The 19,827-nt window shown below is 42.7% G+C and overlaps 1 protein-coding gene across 2 annotated transcripts in view; it reads right to left on the minus strand.

Annotated features, from left to right (window-relative positions):
• Positions 1–19,827, minus strand: part of LOC118394719 (TGF-beta receptor type-1) — an 88,762-nt gene that overhangs the window by 18,252 nt on the left and 50,683 nt on the right. Inside the window, exons 3-8 of one of the 2 annotated variants that reach the window (XM_052463800.1) lie at positions 13,569–13,795; positions 10,436–10,666; positions 9,830–9,997; positions 9,535–9,691; positions 3,375–3,499; positions 2,960–3,090 (exon numbers count right to left, since the gene is read on the minus strand). In XM_052463800.1, coding sequence (XP_052319760.1) covers positions 2,960–3,090; positions 3,375–3,499; positions 9,535–9,691; positions 9,830–9,997; positions 10,436–10,666; positions 13,569–13,795 — 1,039 coding nt within the window. Of the gene's footprint in view, positions 1–2,959; positions 3,091–3,374; positions 3,500–9,534; positions 9,692–9,829; positions 9,998–10,435; positions 10,667–13,568; positions 13,805–19,827 lie in introns of both variants that reach the window. The other variant, XM_035788197.2, reaches the window with a different exon arrangement.

Raw genomic sequence — 19,827 nt, forward strand, 5'->3', positions numbered from 1 at the left:
GTTGAGTCAGTGTAGGTGGTCAGTCTAGTTCAAGTGTTCAGCAGTTTGATGGCTTGTAAATAGAAACTTTCTCTGACCCTGTTGGTATCAGACCTCATGCTCTGATACCATCTGCCCGACGGTAAGGGAGAGAGAACAGCTCGTGGCTGGGGTTTCTAGGGTCCTTGATGGTACTGCGGGCTTTCCTCAGGTGTCCTGGATGGGTGGGAGCATGGTCCCAGTGATGTACTGGGCAGTCTTCACAACCCACATGAGGGCCTTGCAGTTGTGGAAGGAGCAATTCCCATACCAGGTCGCGAAGCAACCGGTCAGGACCTTCTCGATGGTGCAGCAGTAGTATTTGGAGAAAACCTGGGATGGCATGCCGAATTTCTTCAGCCGCCTTAGGACGTAGAAATGCTGTTGCGGCCTCTTGACAAGAGTGGTTGTGTTCTACACCTGCATTGCTGGCTGTTTGGTGTTTGGTGTTTGAGGCTGGGTTTCTGTACAGCACTTTGAGATATCAGCTGATGTACGACGGGCTATATAAATACATTTGATTTGATTTGATTTATTGGTCCATGTCAAGTCCTCAGCGATGTGTACACCGAGGAATTTAAAATTGCAGACTCTCTACCGCAGTTCTGTTGATACGGATGGGGCCATGTTCCCTCCTCTGCTTCCTGAAGTCAATAATCAATTCCTTTGTTTTGCTGATGTTGAGGGAGGTTGTCCTGGCACTACAATGCCAGTTCACTTACTTCCTCCCTATAGGCTGACTCGTTATTGATGGTTATCAGGCCTACAATCGCGGTGCCGTCAACAAACTTGATGGACTAGGTGTCGTGCAAAGCCACGCAGGGGTGGGTGAACAGGGAGAACAGCAGAGGGTTGAGGACACACCCCTGGGAGTCATTGTGGAGGAGGTGTTGTTGCCAATGATCACATCCTGTGGTCTGCCTGTCTGAAACACCAGGATCCAGTTGCAGACCCAGATCTCTGAGCTTGGTGTCAAGCCTGGTGTCAATACCCTCTGCCTTTTTTTAAGGTATCTCCGATCAACAGACGCATATCTGTATTCCCAGTCATGTGAAATCCATAGATTAGGGCCTAATGAATTTATTACAATTGATTGATTTTCTTATATGAACTGTAACTCAGTAAAATCTTGGAAATTGTTGCGTTTAAACTTTTGTTCGGTGTAGTAGAATTAAGTGTTCGTGAAGAACTGGAACAAAAATCTGTAAACTCCTGTCTATTAAATGTGCACTCATGTACTGAACAAGTTTATGAATGTTAGAGGTTCATCTCCGGGATATCCCTCACTTGGGAATTACTTCTTCAACAATAGACTGTGTTTTAAGGACTCACAGATAGAGGAAAACCAATAAAAATGTTAACATTTATTCAAAGTCTTGATGTCCACATGTTTCTAGTTTAGAGGCTTGGGCATCTGGTGACTGCAGTTAATCTGTCTATTCCCCTGCAAGGAGAGACAAAGTCACCAATAATATTACAATTCATTCTATTGAACATTTATTCCTGTTTGATATGCATTTATATTGGATATGTTATCCTGTTATCACATGCCAGTATTTGTTTTGTATCCAATGGATTTAGCTTACATTAGGATGAAGTAACCTAGGCCTTCTAATCTAGTTAGATGGCATCATATTACCTTTCAATATTAGTTACCGACAAACGTAAGCATGTTATATTGAACATCTGTGTCATGTAATAACAAGCTTATTTAGCTATCACAAAAAAATCTGTCTAAGATATCATGGAATCTTACCAGTCACATCCACAACGATGAAGCTGCAGACCAAGCAATATGCGAGAGGAGGACCCTATACCGTAGGATAATTATCCTGGTTGGTGTCAATTTCATTCATGAACAGGTACGGAGGATATCAATTCTGTTACTTGTTATTCGTATCAGATATTTCCATTTTGGGCTAGGTCACTGAATAGCTAGTTGCTCATGCTGCTACAGTGGCTACAAACATCTCACCCCTCGTGGAATGTGAATGGTTTATCACGTGATGCTGCCTTTGAATCACTTCACAAGTGGCAGTAACCTAATAGAAAAGTGATACCTACTAAGGTAGGTGCCTTTGGACGTAGGTAGGCAGCTGCCTTTGGATTGGTTAAATGTGTATAGCCTACAAACACCACTTCCAGCTGCCCGCAGGCGGCGATTCTCAATATTCAAAAAACATTTTTTAATTCTCCTGCTTCAGTATTATTTTTCTCCTGCGACGAAATGGGTCATATTAAGATCCGACATCTGTATGTATGCACTCACGCAGCCGAGTTGGGGAATAGCTTTCAAGATTCTTAGAATTGGTAATACAGTCAGGTGTGGGGGGGAGAAAGAGCAGCACTGCTGAAAGAACACCAGTCCATCTATAGATTTTAAAGTGAGGAGCAGCAGAGACTGGTAGAAAGATGGGTCTTCTAGTCATCTCTCCAAATGTGTCCCTGATGTGCTCATGTTCATTTAGTGAATAAGCTTTGAGTGATTTAAAACCACACTTTTTTTGCTTCTTTTCTCCAACCGCAGACAAATAGACTGATGGGCCATTTAATATTCACCAGCCTGGCCATCAATTCAGGGGTTTGCTTTACAGCCGGCCTGGGAAGCCTAGGCTCTGGCAGGAGCCATTGTAACCTTGCAGGGGATGATGATCAGATTACGATGCTTTATGACTGCAAATTGGATGTAATCTAATTGTCTGTTTCCAAGCAATAAAAATTGCATCAATAAAGACAGAGAGAAAGTGGATCTGGTGATGAAGTGGGAAGGCTTCTGGCAGTAGACCAAATAGGGAGAGGGAACAAAAATAGAGGAAACAAAAAAACAAAAAAGAGGGCGAGAAAGAGGCGAGGCAGACAGGTAAGAGACCGACCAAGAACAAACAGATGATATTCCACAGATGATATTCCCAAGGGAAGTGAAGCACATAGTATGTCATACCTCGCAGCTCTGCCACCTGTTGGGGATGTTGGCCCGTAGTTTCTGGTCACACACCACCCTCCTCATCTCTTCCACCGAGGGGTCTGACTGGACCAGGTCATAGTAGGGCAGCTGGTAGTCCTCGTGGATACCTGGGGAGCAACAGACACGGGATGGGATTAGACACAAGGCCAATGGCAATCTAGGAACAAATTCTGTGAATCTAGGAACAAATTAATTTTCCTGTGAAAATGTAACAAGTAGTTTTGGGTGTGAGGGAAAATGTATGGAGTAAAAAGTACATTATTTTCTTTAGGAATGTAGAGAAGTAAAAGTAGGCAAAAATAATAAAGTAAACTACAGATACCTAAAAAAAACTACTTAAGTAGTAGTTTAAAGTATTTTTACTTAAGTACACAACACCACTGGTTCTCACCTCCTATTGAGCATCTCCGTGCGATCTCCCAGAACACCAGGCCCATGGCGTAGATGTCTGCCCGCTTGAACGACTCAAAATGCTTCATATTGATTGAGTCATCCAGGACTTCAGGGGCCATGTACCTGAAGAGACATTCACCAGACAGTTCTCTTTAGCCTTTCAGACACAGGGTCGACAACATGAGCTCTTTACTCACTCTTCATTCTCAAAGAGTATCCTGAGTGATCAGGGTACAAGTGTACTCTCAGTTAAGAGGTAATGAATGTACTATGCTGGTTTAAACATGAACGTTCTAAAGATGAATATTCTACACTGACCTTTTCTGATCCAAAGCTCCAATGACGGTCTAAAATCTGGATTTAAACATCCCTGTACAGTCTCAGTCTATTGTCTAATCCTTTACTAGGAGATGATCTAATCGAGGCGAGCCTTGCAGTGTCGTCAGGAGAGTGGGAGAGTAAAAGGGCAGGAGCGAGAAAAAAGGGCTATAGTAGGTTAGAGGTCACAAGAAAGGTCAAACCCAGACAACACTCAGAATTTTTATTAGCCCGTCACACTGTCACTGACTGCAGTGCAGTGCTGCGTGGTGGGAGGCCCGCGTGTGTGTTCCTGCGTTGAAGAAACGGTTGGCAGCAGACGCAGAGCGACATCAGTGAAGGGGATTGGCTGTGACATGCTCCTGCCCAATGCTTGCTAGTGTCTGCTGAGACCAGCCAAGCCTCCCAGCACTGCTCTACACGCCCCATGATGCAACACATCACGATCAACATGCCTCCCTCACACTCCCATCCATCCCTCTGTACAGCCTTAGCTTGACACAGGTAACCATTTTCACACCCGCATCTATCCTTTACACAGGTAACCATTTTCACACCCGCATCTATCCTTTACACATCAAATCTCACATCCTTACTAATTCCTTTTAGCACTGGAAACCACACTGGAGTGGACACATTGTCCTCTTAATTATAAGACATAAATAATGTACATTTGTGAGAAATAGCATTAGTGTAGAAAATACAAGTAATGCAGGCAATACTTTAAAGACATGCTCCGGAACTACTAAGTATATTTTAAATGTGTAGTTCATACAAGCATAATATTTGAGCAGAATTACTGTCGTACCTTAAATTCCCTAGTTTGAAAGCTAATTTTTCTGGAATCTGTGCTAATTTCCCCTACACCACCCACCCCCACGCGGGCCAGCCCACTAGCGATTCGAGGCCTAGCCAATGAGTTTTAGCGCCTTGTCATTTGAGTGACATCTAGCAAGATGCACACAGAAGAGCGAGAGAGGTCAATGATGTGGTGCACATACAGTACCAGTCAAAAGTGTGGACACACCTACTCATTCAAGGGTTTTTCCTTTATTTGGACTATTTTCTACATTGTAGAATAATAGTGAAGACATTAAAACTATGAAATAACACATATGGAATCATGAAACAAGAAAAGAAGTGTTAAACAAATCAAAATATATTTTATATATTTGAGATTCTTCAAAGTAGCCACCCTTTGCCTTGATGACAGCTTTGTACACTTTTGGCATTCTCTCAACCAGCTTCACCTGGAATGATTTTCCAACCTTGAAAGACCTCAACCATCTCAATTGGGTTGAGGTTGGGTGATTGTGGAGGCCAGGTCCTCTGATGCAGCACTACATCACTCTCCATCTTGATCAAATAGCCCTTACACAGCCTGGAGGTGTTGGGTCATTGTCCTGTTGAAAAACAAAGGAAATCCCATCTGGTTTGCTAAATAAATTCTAAATAAATCACTGACAGTGTCATCAGCAAAGCACCCCCACACCACCTCACACACGCGGAGATCATCGGTTCACCTACTCTGTGTCTCACAAAGACACGGCGGTTGGAACCAAAAATCTCAAATTTAGACCAAAGGACAGGTTTACACAGGTTTAATGTCCATTGCTCGTGTTTCTTGGCCCAAGCAAGTCTCTTCTTCTTATTGGTGCCCCTTAGTATTGGTTTCTTTGCAGCAATTTGACATGACGGCCTGATTTACACAGTGTCCTCTAAACAGTTGATGTTGAGATGTGTCTGTTACTTGAACTCTGAAGAATTTATTTGGGCTTCAATTTCTGAGGCTGGTAACTGTAAGGAACTTCTCCTCTGCAGCAGATATAACTCTTGGGCTTCCTTTCCTGTGGTGGTCCTCATGAGAGCCAGTTTCATCATAGCGCTTGATTGTTTTTGCAACTGCACTTGAAGAAACTTTCAAAGTTCTTGACTGACCTTCATGTCTTAAAGTAATGATGGACTGTCGTGTCTCTTTGCTAATTTGAGATGTTCTTGCCTTAATATGAACTTGGTCTTTAACAAATAGGGCTATCTTCTGAATACCACCCCTACCTTGTCACATCACAACTGATTGACTCAAAGCATTAAGAAGGAAAGAAATTCCAAAAATTAACTTCTAACAAGGCACACCTGTTAACTTAAATGCATTCCAGGTGACTAAGTCATGAAGCTGGTTGAGAGAATGCCAAGAGTGTGAAAGCTGTCATCAAGGCAAAGGGTTGCTACTTTGAATAATATATATTTTGATTTAACACTTTTTTGGTTACTACATGATTCCATGTGTTATTTCATAGTTTTGATGTCTTCACTATTATTCTACAATGTAGAAAATAGTAAAACTATTGAAAATCCCTTGGTTGAGTATGTGTCCAAACTTTTGACTGATACTGTATCTGCACATGTGACATAGTACAATATTTTCAGGAACCACTTTTAGCTCGTGAGCTCTACTTTCAGAACTACTGGCTAAAAAGTATAAAAAAGTACCGGTATCTTTAAAAAAAAAGTACCGGTATCTTTAAACTTCTACCTGAGTAGAGTAATGGACCAAACAGATCAGATTTCAATCCTTTGCCAACACCTGCTCCGTCTACTGAGCCGTTTAAGATTTCAGAGATAAAAGCTGGATCTACTCCTCAGCACTCGCTTTCCCCCTTCACTCCTCAGCTCTCCCACTATCACCCACAGGCATCTAATATCAACAGGCTCTATGACTAAGATGTGATTTTCCCTGAGCACAAGCCACAGACAGACTCAATACTGACGGCACACTAGTAAGGGCATACACAGCCGTGTGGATTAAGGCATCAGAGAAAAACAATGTAACCTGCACTCAAATAAGTTATGGTTCATCCAAATAAGATTACAAATTACATTAAATATACGTCTGTGCTTCTATATGTGTTTTTGTGTTTCAAGTTATATTACTCGTATTTACAGGACACACATGGTATACACTGTCCAATTAAATGCTTACTTGTAGGTTCCTTCGACAATGCAACAATACGAAATAAATTATAAGAATACAAAAGTAAATGGCTCAGTGGAATAGAATAAAACATTAGCATAAGAATAAACATTTAGAATAAACATTTTAGCATAAGTATAATACATGAAGGCACATGTGTGTGTGTGTGTGTGGATGTATCCCCCCAGACAATGGTTTCCCTGTGCAGTAGGGCTGTCCCTGACAACAACAAAAAATCTTGGTCGACCAAGAGTTGTCTGTTCTTTCAAATGTTAAAATGTGTATTTTTCCATATACACACACCGTATGTGTTTGAATAAAATCAACTATGCTGAACAAAAATATAAAACGTAACGATTTCAACAATTTTACTGAGTTAGTTCATAAGGAAATCAATCAATTTAAATAAAGGCTACCAAAAAAGTTCCACCCAAGTTTAAATTGTTTAAGACAAAGCTACCAAATACTAATTGAGTGTATGTAAACTTCTGACCCACTGGGAATGTGATGAAAGAAATAAAATCTGAAATAAATCATTCTCTCTACTCTTATTCTGACATCTCACATTCTTAAAATAAAGTGGTGATCCTAACTGACCTAAGACAGAGAATTGTTACAGTATTACATTTCAGGAATTGTGAAAAACTGAGTTTAAATGTATTTGGCTAAGGTGTATGTAAACTTCCGACTTCATCTGTGTGTGTGTGTGTATGCATGTATGACACACACAAAAGTGTTAAACAGATCAAAATATATGTTATATGCGAGACTCAAAGTAACCACCCTTAAATTCTAAAAAAATTACCGACAGTGTCACCAGCAAAGCACCCCCACAACACCTCCTCCATAATTCCTGGTGGGAACCACACATGCAGAGCTCATCTGTTCACCCACTCCGCATCTCACAAAGACACGGCGGTTGGAACCAAAAATCTCAAAATTTGGACTCCATTGGTCTAATGTCCATTGCTCATGTTTCTTGGCCCAAGCAAGTCTCTTCTCAACCCAATTGGGATGGTTTGGGATGAGTTGGACCACAGAGTGAAGGAAAAGCAGCCAACAAGTGCTCAGCATATGTGGGAACTCCTACAAGATGGTTAGAAAAGCCTTCCCGGTGAAGCTGGTTGAAAGAATGCCAAGTGTGTGCAAAGCTGTCATCAAGGCAAAGGGTGGCTACTTTGAAGAATCTCAAATAGATTGATTTGTTTAACACTTTTTGGGGGGTTACATGATTCCATGTGCTATTTCATAGTTTGGATGTCTTCACTATTATTCTACTATGCAGAAAATAGTAAAAATAAAATAAGAGCACACCAGTAGGTGTGTCAACTTTTGACTGGTAACAGTCCATTACTTTAAGACATGAAACAAACTCCAAGCGGGCCGTCATTTGCCTTTTACTGTGGAATGGCTTCCATCTGGTCACGCTACCATAAAGGCCTGATTGGTAGAGTGCTGCAGAGATGGTTGGCCTTCTGGAAGGTTCTCCCATCTCCACAGAGGAACTCTAGAGCTCTGTCAAGAGTGACCATCAGGTCCTTGGTCATCTCCCTGACCAAGGCCCTTTTCCCCTGATTTCTCAGTTTGGCTGGGCGTCCAGATTTAGGAAGAGCCTTGGTGGTTCCAAACTTCTTTCATTCAAGAATGATGGAGGCCACTGTGTTCTTGGAGACCTTTAATGCTGCAGAAATGTTTTGGTACCCTTCCCCAGATCTGTGCCGCAACACAATCCAGTCTCGGCGCTCTATGGACAAGTCCTTCGACCTCATGGCTTGGTTTTCGCTCTGACATGCACTGTCAACTGTGGGACCTTATATAGACAGGTGTGTACCTTTCCAAATCTTCTCCAATCAATTGAATTTACCACAGGTTGACTCCAATCAAGTTGTAGAAACATCAAGGATGATTTATGGAAACAGGATGCACCTGAGCTCAATTTCAAGTCTCATAGTAAAGGATCTGAATACTTATGGAAGTAAGGTGTCTCTTGTTTTCTTATACAAATTTGCAAACATTTCTAAAAACCTGTTTTCACTTTGTAATTATGGGGTATTGTGTGTAGATTGAGGAAAAAGATGTATTTAATTCATTTAAGAATAAAGCTGTAACATAACAAAATGTGGAAAAAGTCAAGAGGCCTGAATACTTTCCGAATGCACTGCATATGGATGATGTATAAAGCCAGGAACATTTAACAGCTAGGCTATTGATTATAGACCCAATTAAGTTGGCGTTTCCTCTTTCCTACATTTTCTGAAGACAATTAAGGCAAGGGCTGTTTTCTCACTCTGCTGCTGCCTCTGCTGCATTGTTCTCAAGACCGATATGCTGGTTAACTTTAATATTATGCACATATGAACATAAGAAAACAATTCAAAGGTGCACTGAAGATGTTTCAGAACCGTGGACAGCGACCGCTATCCAACGCAGGAGAAAGCACATTTGTTATAAAATAATATATTTATTTGTGTTGTACAATTATTTTTACATAACATGTCTTATGCCCGATGTCCACCAGATGCATATACATTTTGTTTTGCCGGATGCCTAGCCCATATTTTCCGTACAATAAAGCATGCGGTACGCAGGACCGCAGCCTAGTGTGTGTTGCGTGCTGCTCCATTGACAATGAATAACTTCCGCCGGAGCACCATGAGTTTGATGCATCTGGTGGACATGAGGCCTTAGAGTGATGGACCGTGCCATCCCAGGGGGCTCTGCAATGGATTAGTCCACTGAGACAGGCGCGTATCAGTCTTGCTTACCAAAAATGTAAAATTGCAACTGCTCGACTAAAGAAATTCCGGTCGACCCACAGCCTATCTACCAATCCTCTAAATGGAGTCATCCCTACTGTGCAGCCAGTCACCTCTTGGTTCCCACTCTGTGATTGGGGGCGATGTCGATGGTGTCGGTGGCGGAGTCGTGGCGGACAGCCAATCCCAGGTCAGCAATGCAGCAGGTACCATTCTTCTTCACCAGGATGTTCTTAGACTTCAGGTCACGGTGGGCGATGGCTGGTTTACCTGGGGGGAGAGAAGTGGAAAAGGAAAATAGCTATACAGAGAAAGGAAAAGCTGAGTGCAGAGTAAAACCACCACATTTCATAACTCTATATATATGTTATGTGGATACATGTGCCACATTTGATTGGTCCTCCTCACCTTGCGTGCCGACAATCTCCATGTGCAGGTGAGCCAGGCCACTGGAGGTGGACAAGGACAGCTTGATCATGCCCTCCACTGTCACCGTGTACCTGTTCAAGTAGTCAAACAGGGAGCCATGCTCATGGTAATCTGATACCAGCCACAGCTGGGTCCACGTGCCGTTATCTTTGAGGAGAGCAAGGACAGCGAGAGGGGCAGAGGGAGGAGAGTGTGAAAGAGAGTGCGCTACCGTATCCTATTCCACAGGGAAACACTTTACATAATGATTGCACTTACAACAGATTATCTCATCATTGAAAGGCTGCCTGCTAGCATCCTGACAATACTGTCTGGGTCCCAGCCAAACACACAGTTCTCACTGCTTGTCAGCTGATTTAGGCATGTGTGGCTTCTAAGTACACTGACACAAATTTAAGAGCATTATAGAAGTCATAGAAAGTAGAACCAGTACTGGGTCATGTTCAGTAAGGCACACTGTAGAAACATATTTTACAACAGAAAATAAAAACCTGGCCACTTATTGGACAAGTTCAGAAAGTACCTTCCTGTTTCTAAATGTTTTCTCCTTAATGAACACAACGCTGGCCCAATGTGCCCTCTGACCTTTGTTGTCAGCAGCGATGAAGCCCAGGATGTTCTCATGGCGCAGCATGACCGTCTGGTAGATCTCAGCCTCGCGGAACCACGAGCGTTCCTCCCGAGATGAGAAGATCTTAACGGCCACCTCCTCTCCTCGCCAGCGGCCCCGCCACACCTCCCCGAACCTCCCCTTCCCAATGCTCTCCTGCAGGATAATGGTCCTTGCTATGGTCCTCTGCACCAGAAGGGGCAGGCCTGCAGAAGGGGATGGAGAGAGAGCACAGTTATGAGGCAAGGGTTTTAGGATATTTTTGAAAGCAGTTCAAGCAGACCTTGAGTAAAAAGCAAGCCATTAGATCCAAAATGTCTCTTTGTTGATAAATCCAAGGCCAGATTTTACGAACATTGAGGGAGACAGATGTACAGTCGTGGCCAAAAGTTATGAGAATGACAAATATTAATTTTCACAAAGTCTGCAGCCTCAGTTTGTATGATGCCAATTTGCATATACTCCAGAATGTTATGAAGAGTGATCAGATGAATTGCAAAATCCCTCTTTGCCATGCAAATTAACTGAATCCCCCAAAAACATGTCCACTGCATTTCAGCCCTGCCACAAAAGGACCAGCTGAAATCATGCCAGTGTTTCTCTCGTTAACACAGGTGTGAGTGTTGATGAGGACAAGGCTGAGGATCACTCTGTCATGCTGATTGAGTTCGAAAGGAGGGTGGTGCTTAGAATCATTGTTCTTCCTTTGTCAATCATTGTTATCTGCAAAGGAAACACATGCCGTCATCATTGCTTTGCACAAAAAGGGCTTCACAGTCAAGGAGATTGCTGCCAGTAAGATTGCACCTAAATTAACCATTTATCGGATCATCAAGAACTTCAAGGAGAGCGGTTCAATTGTTGTGAAGAAGGCTTCAGGGCGCACAAGAAAGTCCGGCAAGCGCCAGGACCGTCTCCTAAAGTTGATTCAGCTGTGGGATCGGGGCACCACCAGTACAGAGCTCAGGAATGACACCAGGCAGGTGTGAGTGCATCTGCACGCACAGCGAGGCAAATACTGAGGATGGCCTGGTGTCAAGAAGAGCAGCAAAGAAGCCACTTCTCTCCAGAAAAAACATCAGGGACAGACTGATATTCTGCAAAAGGTACAGGGATCGGACTGCTGAGGACTGGGGACAGTCATTTTCTCTGATGAATCCCCTTTCCGATTGCTTGGGTCATCAGGAAAAAAGCTTGTCTGGAGAAGACAAGGTGAGCGCTACAATCAGTCCTGTGTCATGCCAACAGTAAAGCATCCTGAGACCATTCATGTGTGGGGCTGCTTCTCAGCCAAGGGAGTGGGCTCACTCACAATTTTGAACACAGCCATGAATAAAGAATGGTACCAACACATCCTCCGAGAGCAACTTCTCCCAACCATCCAGGAACAGTTTGGTGATGAACAATGCCTTTTCCAGCATGATGGAGCACCTTGCCATAAGGCAAAAGTGATAACTAAGTGGTTTGGGGAACAAAGCATCAATATTTTAGGTCCATGGCCAGGAAACTCCCCAGACCTTAATCCCATTCAGAACTTGTGGTCAAGCCTCAAGAAGCGGGTGGACAAACAAAAACCCACGATTTCTGACAAACTCCAAGCATTGATTATGCAAGAATGGGCTGCCATCAGTCAGGATGTGACCCAGAAGTTAATTGACAGCATACCAGGGCGGATTGCAGAGGTCTTGAAAAAGAAGGGCCAACACTGCAAATATTGACTCTTTGCATCAACTTCATGTAATTGTCAACTAAAGCCTTTGACATTCATGAAATGCTTGTAATTATACTTCAGTATTCCATAGTAACATCTGACAAAAATATCTAAAGACACTGAAGCAGCAGACTTTTGTGGAAATTAATATTTGGGTCATTCTCAAAACTTTTGGCCACGACTGTACAGTAAGAAAACATCAACAGTCAGACCTGCAGCTATTCTGTTTCAAAGACGTAGAACAAAAAGTATCTGAGAATAGAACAAATTAACACTGTCTGAAGAGTTACGGTCTTCAATGTTCTCTCATTCTCTAATTTAGAGGTCCTCTGTCTGTCTGGTTTCATCTGGTGTATGTGTACATAAAACAATCTACAGCGTGCTTCTGCCCACATTCCGGCTGCCTGGCTGGTCTGCATTCTTTCCATTCTCTTAAACCTGGCCATTAAAACGCAATGAGCGGAGAGAATAGCCAGCAAGTTCGTGCCAGTTCGAGGGCAGAGAAAAACAAATACTGTCCCGACCTCACTTCAACAGAGGGTTCATTTTTGAGGCAAACTTGCCCTAACAAGAGTTACTAAATAACTTTTGATCTCAAGTTCTATGGACAGTTAATGTAAAAGCCCTTAGAGGATGATGGCCACACATGAGATGTTGACACATCAAAAGGGTTGGCTGTAAGAGTGTATGATGAGGCTATGATGATAGGTCAAAACTATGTGATTGGAAACATGAATTAGATTATATTTCTCTGATTGAATGATGGTCCTCGTCTGGTAGCAGTATGTCCCAGCCTAGCCGGCTGCTAAGCTGATGTATTAATGAACACACGTCTCCTTATCATTCACTGAATCAGTCATAGCAAAGAACATTTCCAGCAGCATATTGGCTCTCATCTCGCAAACCACTCTTTTCGAATTTAACAATTGAAGAGTATTGAACAACTTCTTCAATACAACCCACTGAGTATATGAGAAACTAAGAGCTCGCAAGGTCAGGATTGCAGCTCTATGGAAACAACTTCTAAGCCTTTTCAGAACAACTTACATAAGCGGTCAGTTAATGACATTTGTCTGTGCCAGACAGACTTGTCCATTGGGCTGATACAACTATGACACAAATCCTCAAAGTATCCCCCCACCTCTAGATGGAATACTTTAATCCATCCTAAGGGAGATTATAGCACTCCAAGGTGTGAAACCTGTATTGGTAAAGAGATGGGACGCTATTATGTTAGCTTCAGGAACATCTTAATTGAGGATAAATCTGGACATATTGTACAGAGCATTATGGGTACTGTAATAGACCATGCTACACCTCTAAGCTCAGCCATCTGTTGAAAATGTATCTCCCAAAGAGTGTGATAAATGTACAGTACATCAAACTACAAAACCCACCTGATCCGGAGCCTGAGGTGGTCATGTCGTAGATGAGGTCTTTGAGGGTGTGGCCGTCAGCTAGGAAGGGGTGGTCCATGGTAGGGTCTTCCTCGTTGGGCACACGGCGGTGGACGACAGAGCGGCTGTGGCACACGTAGAACACCAGCAGCAGCACAAAGCACAGCACACACACTGGCCCTGCGATGACAGCCGCCAGGGCTACTGGGCTCAGGGGGGCGTACGGGCTGTGGGGACTAAGAAGGGGTGGGGGGGCAGGGGATGATCCAATCGCTGATTACTTTTTTGTACAACACCCCTCATTTTGATGTCCCACAAACGACTTCAACGACAGGCCGTCTCAGTCTGAAGTATGTAGCAAACATAGAGCAGGGGAAAAATTATGTTTGAGTCATCAGGCAACCGGCTATCACCAATCGCAGGAAATCAGTCAGTCCGTAAGAGACAAACGCAGGCTGTTTAGTCTCTCCCTAAGAGACAATCGCAGGCTGTTTAGTCTGTCCGTAAGAGACAGTTTCCATCAAAATAACTTCCTTACATAATACACACAGCTTTTTTGGGAGTGATAACAAAGTAAGAACTGATAGGATTCCTTTGAAAACACTGCACCAGCCTTGTTGAAACAACAAAAGCATTTCCCAATACTGGCTAGACTTTCTCATATTGACTTGCTGAGAATCAGAAAAGTGTAATCTGCACACAGCGCTGAGACGTGAGAGTGATCAAATATTAAAATGGTACTTTAAGTCAGGCGCTTTCTTTTCTCAGAATAAGGGCCGTCGTGGGACTTCATTACGAAGAATCAAAACTTGCTTCTGGAGCTTTTAAACCGTTCAACTGCCTGGCCACTGCCTGTCAAATCTTTCCAATATTCACAGCTGCACACATAGAGAGGAAGGCTTACTAATGGCTCTGCTATTGCTGTGACACAGCTGAATGACACTACTGTATGGTGAGACAGAGGACATCTGCTGACTATCATACTGAAAAGCACAGCATGGAGGCAGTTTCAGACCCATGACCAAGAATGACAGCACTGAGGTACTTCTTTCTGACCACAAGAGCTAAACCTGACAGTGTGTCCAGGCAGGGACATTGCCTCAGACATAAACAATATTCAGTGGCATATAGGACCAGTTTCCTTATCAAAGATTAACCCTCTAGAGTCTAAGCTGGTGGCTAATTTGATGAAACATTTGGCATTATTGCCATTAGCCCATAGAAATGCATTGAATAACAGATTCACTACATGGAACAACAAGATAGTCAAAAAGGAAGTTTGTTCTGAAGTGTCTGTCTATCTGAGAGAAATAAGATGGGGAAACACGGACATGAATTTAACCCCTTATTTTAGGTACTAAACTATCTCCATATATAGTTCTATTAATTTTTTAAACTAGTACTGGGAACCATCAGACAAATTGTGTGAGCAAACCAACAGACAAGTACGTGTTTGTGAGAGTCAACTTTCCAGAGAGGTCATAATAGTTTTTAGAACAAACCATTCGGATGTAACAGTAGTTTTCATGAGTAGACTAATTTTTGTGATGTCTCAATCTGACTAACACCCCTCTAGCTCTGCAACCTTTCACCGCAGATGCAGAAGGGCGATATCGGCGGATGCCGTGGATTGAGACGCATCCCATGCAAAAAAAAACATCTCCAGCTTATTAAAACAGACAGATTTTGATGGGGATTTTTTTTAGTCGACTGGTTGATTGTTTGGTCTGTTGTTTGGCCGAGATTTTTTTTAGTCGAGCAGTGGCAAATATATATTTAAAACATGTATGGCACACGAGGATGCCACGGGGATGGCACACCAGTATCACATTTACCTCAAATTACCATCAATTCTAATCTATAATATTTGTTTGATTACGCTAATTTCTGTTGATGCATTCAATATATTATTTATACTACAGTCTTACTGTTGCCATTGTAGGAGTGGACACGTTGTTTGCAGAGCGTACAACCTAGGCTACACTTGTGAGAGAAGTTTTGGTTTATTTTTATTCTATTTAGAAGTTGTCAATTCATTAATTGTCTTGTTTGGAGCGCTCCTGTCAATCTTGAGTAAGCACACACACTGGATTACGCATAGAAGTAGGCTTAGGCTACCTGGCTTGCGTGAAAATGTAGACTTATAAATGCCCATTTGAGGATCTGATACTATTTCTGATTGTCTTAACTCAACATCACTGTGTAGCTTCTCAAAGTAATTTGTTTACCTACTGTTTGACGCAAAGCAAAGTCTGTTTTTACATCCATTGAGAATGAAAATAGTTCTACGTAGCCCATTTGAAAAATCTTTCCTGCTCTCTCCCTTTCAAAAACCACTCAGAGTGAAAGGGGGAAAAAATGTCATGCTCGGAATCGGTGGAAACGTCATAAAATAGGCCTACCTGATTACTTCTTATCCCTTACGCAACTAACCCGCAGTTGTGTCTTTCCGGAGCTCAGTGGCCCAGGAAATTGAGTGCCCAGAATATTTTGTTAAATGTTGCAAGTTTGCTAGCACCAGCTTCAAGCCAGACAAAGTGAATAGTTAAAACAGGTCATGCGTAGCCAATGTGATTTATAGGATATTTTCTACAGGCTGCAATGTTTTTATTCGAGTGGCTTTATGTATGCTATTGTTACATATTGTCAATGGAAGTTACTTTTAGATTTGTACAATTGAATGGCCCCTCCGTCGCAATGTTACCTGAACGCCCATCTGCGGCCCGCTAATCGTTAGCTGTCTTATCGGCTGCTATTTGAATAGGTCTATCGGACCTAATTTTCTTGGGCCACTATAACTATTTTGCCAATTGGATTGGTCCCTTCTACCACACGGAACCCCACTAATCTGCCGACGGAAACGCACGAGGTGGCTAAGAACAGACCTCCATCTACTGCCAGCTTGCTACCCATGGCCCGGCTAGCTGTCTGAATCGCCGTGACCCCAACCAACCTCACTACTCCCTTATGATCACTCGGCTAAGCATGCCTCTCCTTAACCAGTTGAAGCTAGGGGGGCGCTATTTCATTATTGGATAAAAAACGTGCCCGTTTTAAGCGCAATATTTTGTCACAAAAAGATGCTTGACTATGCATATAATAGCTTTGGAAAGAAAACACTGACGTTTTCAAAACTGCAAAGATATTATCTGTGGGTGCCCCAGAACTGATCTTACAGGCAAAACCAAGATGCAACTTCAAACCGGAAATGAGCAGGATTTTTGAGGCTCTGTTTTCCATTGTCTCCTTATATGGCTGTGAATATGCTGTGAACGAGCTTATGCGCTCTGCCGTTCCTCCAAGATGTCTGCAGCATTGTGACGTATTTGTAGGCATATCATTGGAAGATTGGCCATAAGAAACTACATTTGCCAGGGGCCCGTCCGGTGTCATTTGTCTACGTTGGTGCGTAACTCTGTGGCAATAATTTTACCATGCGACACAGACAGAGAAGTATCGTTCCTGGAAGTGTGCATCATTGAAGAGATATGTGAAAAACACCTTGAGGATTGGTTCTAAACAACGTTTGTCATGTTTCAGTCAATATTATGGAGTTCATTTGGAAAAAAGTTTGGCGTTTGGATAACTTAATTTTCGTTTTTTTTGGTAGCCAAACGTGACGCACCAAACGGACCGATTTCTCCTGCACAAAAAATCTTTCAGGAAAAACTGAACATTGCTATCTAACTGAGAGTCTCCTCATTGAAAACATCCAAAGTTCTTCAAAGGTAAATTATTTATTTTAATGTTTTTGCGAAAATGTTTCCTGCTGATGCTAACGCTAAATGCTACGCTAGCTATCAGTACTGTTACACAAATGCTAGTTTGCTATGCTTGAGAAGCAGATTTTTGAAAATCTGAGATGGCAGTGTTGTTAACAAAAGGCTAAGCTTGAGAGCTAGCATATTAATTTTATTTCATTTGCGATTTTCATGAATAGTTAACGTTGTGTATTCAGCTTGAGGCTATGATTACGCTACCGGATCCGGCATGGCTCCACGCAAGAAGTTAATGTCAATATGCCTTGTCCATTGCTGTTCTGGTTAGTGTTTATTGGTTTATTTCACTGTAGAGCCTCTAGCCCTGCTCATTATACCTTATCCAACCTTTCAGTTCCACCACCCACATATGCGATGACATCACCTGGTATCAATGATGTTTCTAGAGACAATATCTCTCTCAATCACTCAATGCCTAGGTTTACCTCCACTGTATTCACATCCTACCATACCTTTGTCTGTACATTATACCTTGAAGCGATTTTATCGCCCCCAGAAACCTTCTCTTTTTACTCTCTGTTCCGGACGTCCGAGACGACCAATTCTCATAGCTTTGAGCCGTACCCTTATCCTACTCCTCTGTTCCTCTGGTGATGTAGAGGTGAATCCAGGCCCTGCAGTGCCTAAGCTCCACTCCTATTCCCCAGGCGCTCTCTTTTGATGACTTCTGTAACTGTAATAGCTTTGGTTTCATGCATGTTAACATTAGAAGCCTCCTCCCTAAGTTTGTTTTATTCACTGCTTTAGCACACTCCGCCAACCTGGATGTCCTAGCCGTATCTGAATTCTGGCTTAGGATGACCACCAAAAACTCTGAAATCTCAATCCCTAACTACAACATTTTCAGACAAGATAGAATGGCCAAAGGGGGCAGTGTTGCAATACTGCAGAGATAGCCTGCAGAGTTCTGTCCTACTGTCCAGGTCTGTACCCAAACAATTTGAACTTCTACTTTTAAATATCCACCTCTAAAAACAAGTCTCACATACGCGTCCCACATATCCCAGAGAGGTTAACACCCCAGTCACCATACAATCTAAGCTTGATGCCCTCAATCTCACACAAATGATCAATGAACCTACCAGGTACCACCCCAAAGCCGTAAACACGGGCACCCTCATAGATATCATCCTAAACAACTCGCCCTCTAAATACCCCTCTGCTGTTTTCAACCAAGATCTCAGCGATCACTGCCTCATTGCCTGCACCCGTAATGGGTCAGAGGTCAAACGACCTCCACTCATCACTGTCAAATGCTCCCTGGAACACTTCAGCGAGCAGGCCTTTCTAATTGACCTGGCCCGGGTATCCGGGAAGGATATTGACCTCATCCCGTCAGTAGAGGATGCCTGGTTATTTATTTTTTTAAATGACTTCCTCACCATCTTAAATAACCATGCCCCATTCAAGAAATTTAGAACCAGGAACAGATATAACCCTAGGTTCTCCAGACCAGACTGCCCTTAACCAACAAAAAAACATCCTGTGGCATTCTGCATTAGCATCGAACAGCTCCCGTGATATGCAACTTTTCAGGGAAGTTAGAAACCAATATACACAGGCAGTTAGAAAAGCCAAGGCTAGCTTTTTCAAGCAGACATTTGCTTCCTGCAACACAAACTCAAACACGTTCTGGGACACTGTAAAATCCATGGAGAATAAGAGCACCTCCTCCCAGCTGCCCACTGCACTGAGGATATGAAACTCTGTCACCACCAAAACATTTCAATAAGCATTTTTCTACGGCTGGCCATGCTTTCCACCTGGCATAATCGCACGGTGTGCTTTCGCAGTAAAAGCCTTGTTGATTTCGGACACTGCGGTTGAATTTACAAGAAGTTTATCTTTAAAATGGTGGATAATACTTGTATGTTTGAGGAATTTTAATTAGGAATTTCTGTTGTTTTGAATTTGGCACCCTGCAATTTCACTGGCTGTTGTCGAGGTGGGACGCTAGCGTACCAGAGAGGTTAACTTTTTATGGCTGCAGGGGCATTATTGAGTAGCTTGGATGAAAAGGTGCCCATTGTAAAACGGCCAGCTCCTCAGTCTTGCTAATATATGCATATTATTATTAGTAATGGATTGAAAACACTCTGAAGTTTCAAAAACTGTTTGAATTATGTCTGTGAGTATAACAGAACTCATATAGCAGGCAAGAACCAGAGAAATTCCACGTCTAGTTTTTTTTCTGGGGTGGCAGATTTTCAACCAAGCTCTCATTGAAATTACAGCGAGATATGGATGAGTTTTCACTTCCTACGCCTTGCACTAAATGTCAACAGTCAATAGAACTTTATCTGATGACTAATGTGAAGGGGGGTTGAATGACACAGGAAATAGTCACCACTGCCACGAGTTGACCATGCATTCACTATGCGCGTTCACAGGGGAAGGACCTGCGTTCCACCGGTCATCTGAAGTCATTCTAATTCTCCGGTTGGAACGTTATTCAAGATATATGTAAACAACATTCTAAA

This window comes from Oncorhynchus keta, chromosome 15 (genome assembly GCF_023373465.1).
Source record: "Oncorhynchus keta strain PuntledgeMale-10-30-2019 chromosome 15, Oket_V2, whole genome shotgun sequence".
NCBI lineage: Eukaryota > Metazoa > Chordata > Actinopteri > Salmoniformes > Salmonidae > Oncorhynchus > Oncorhynchus keta.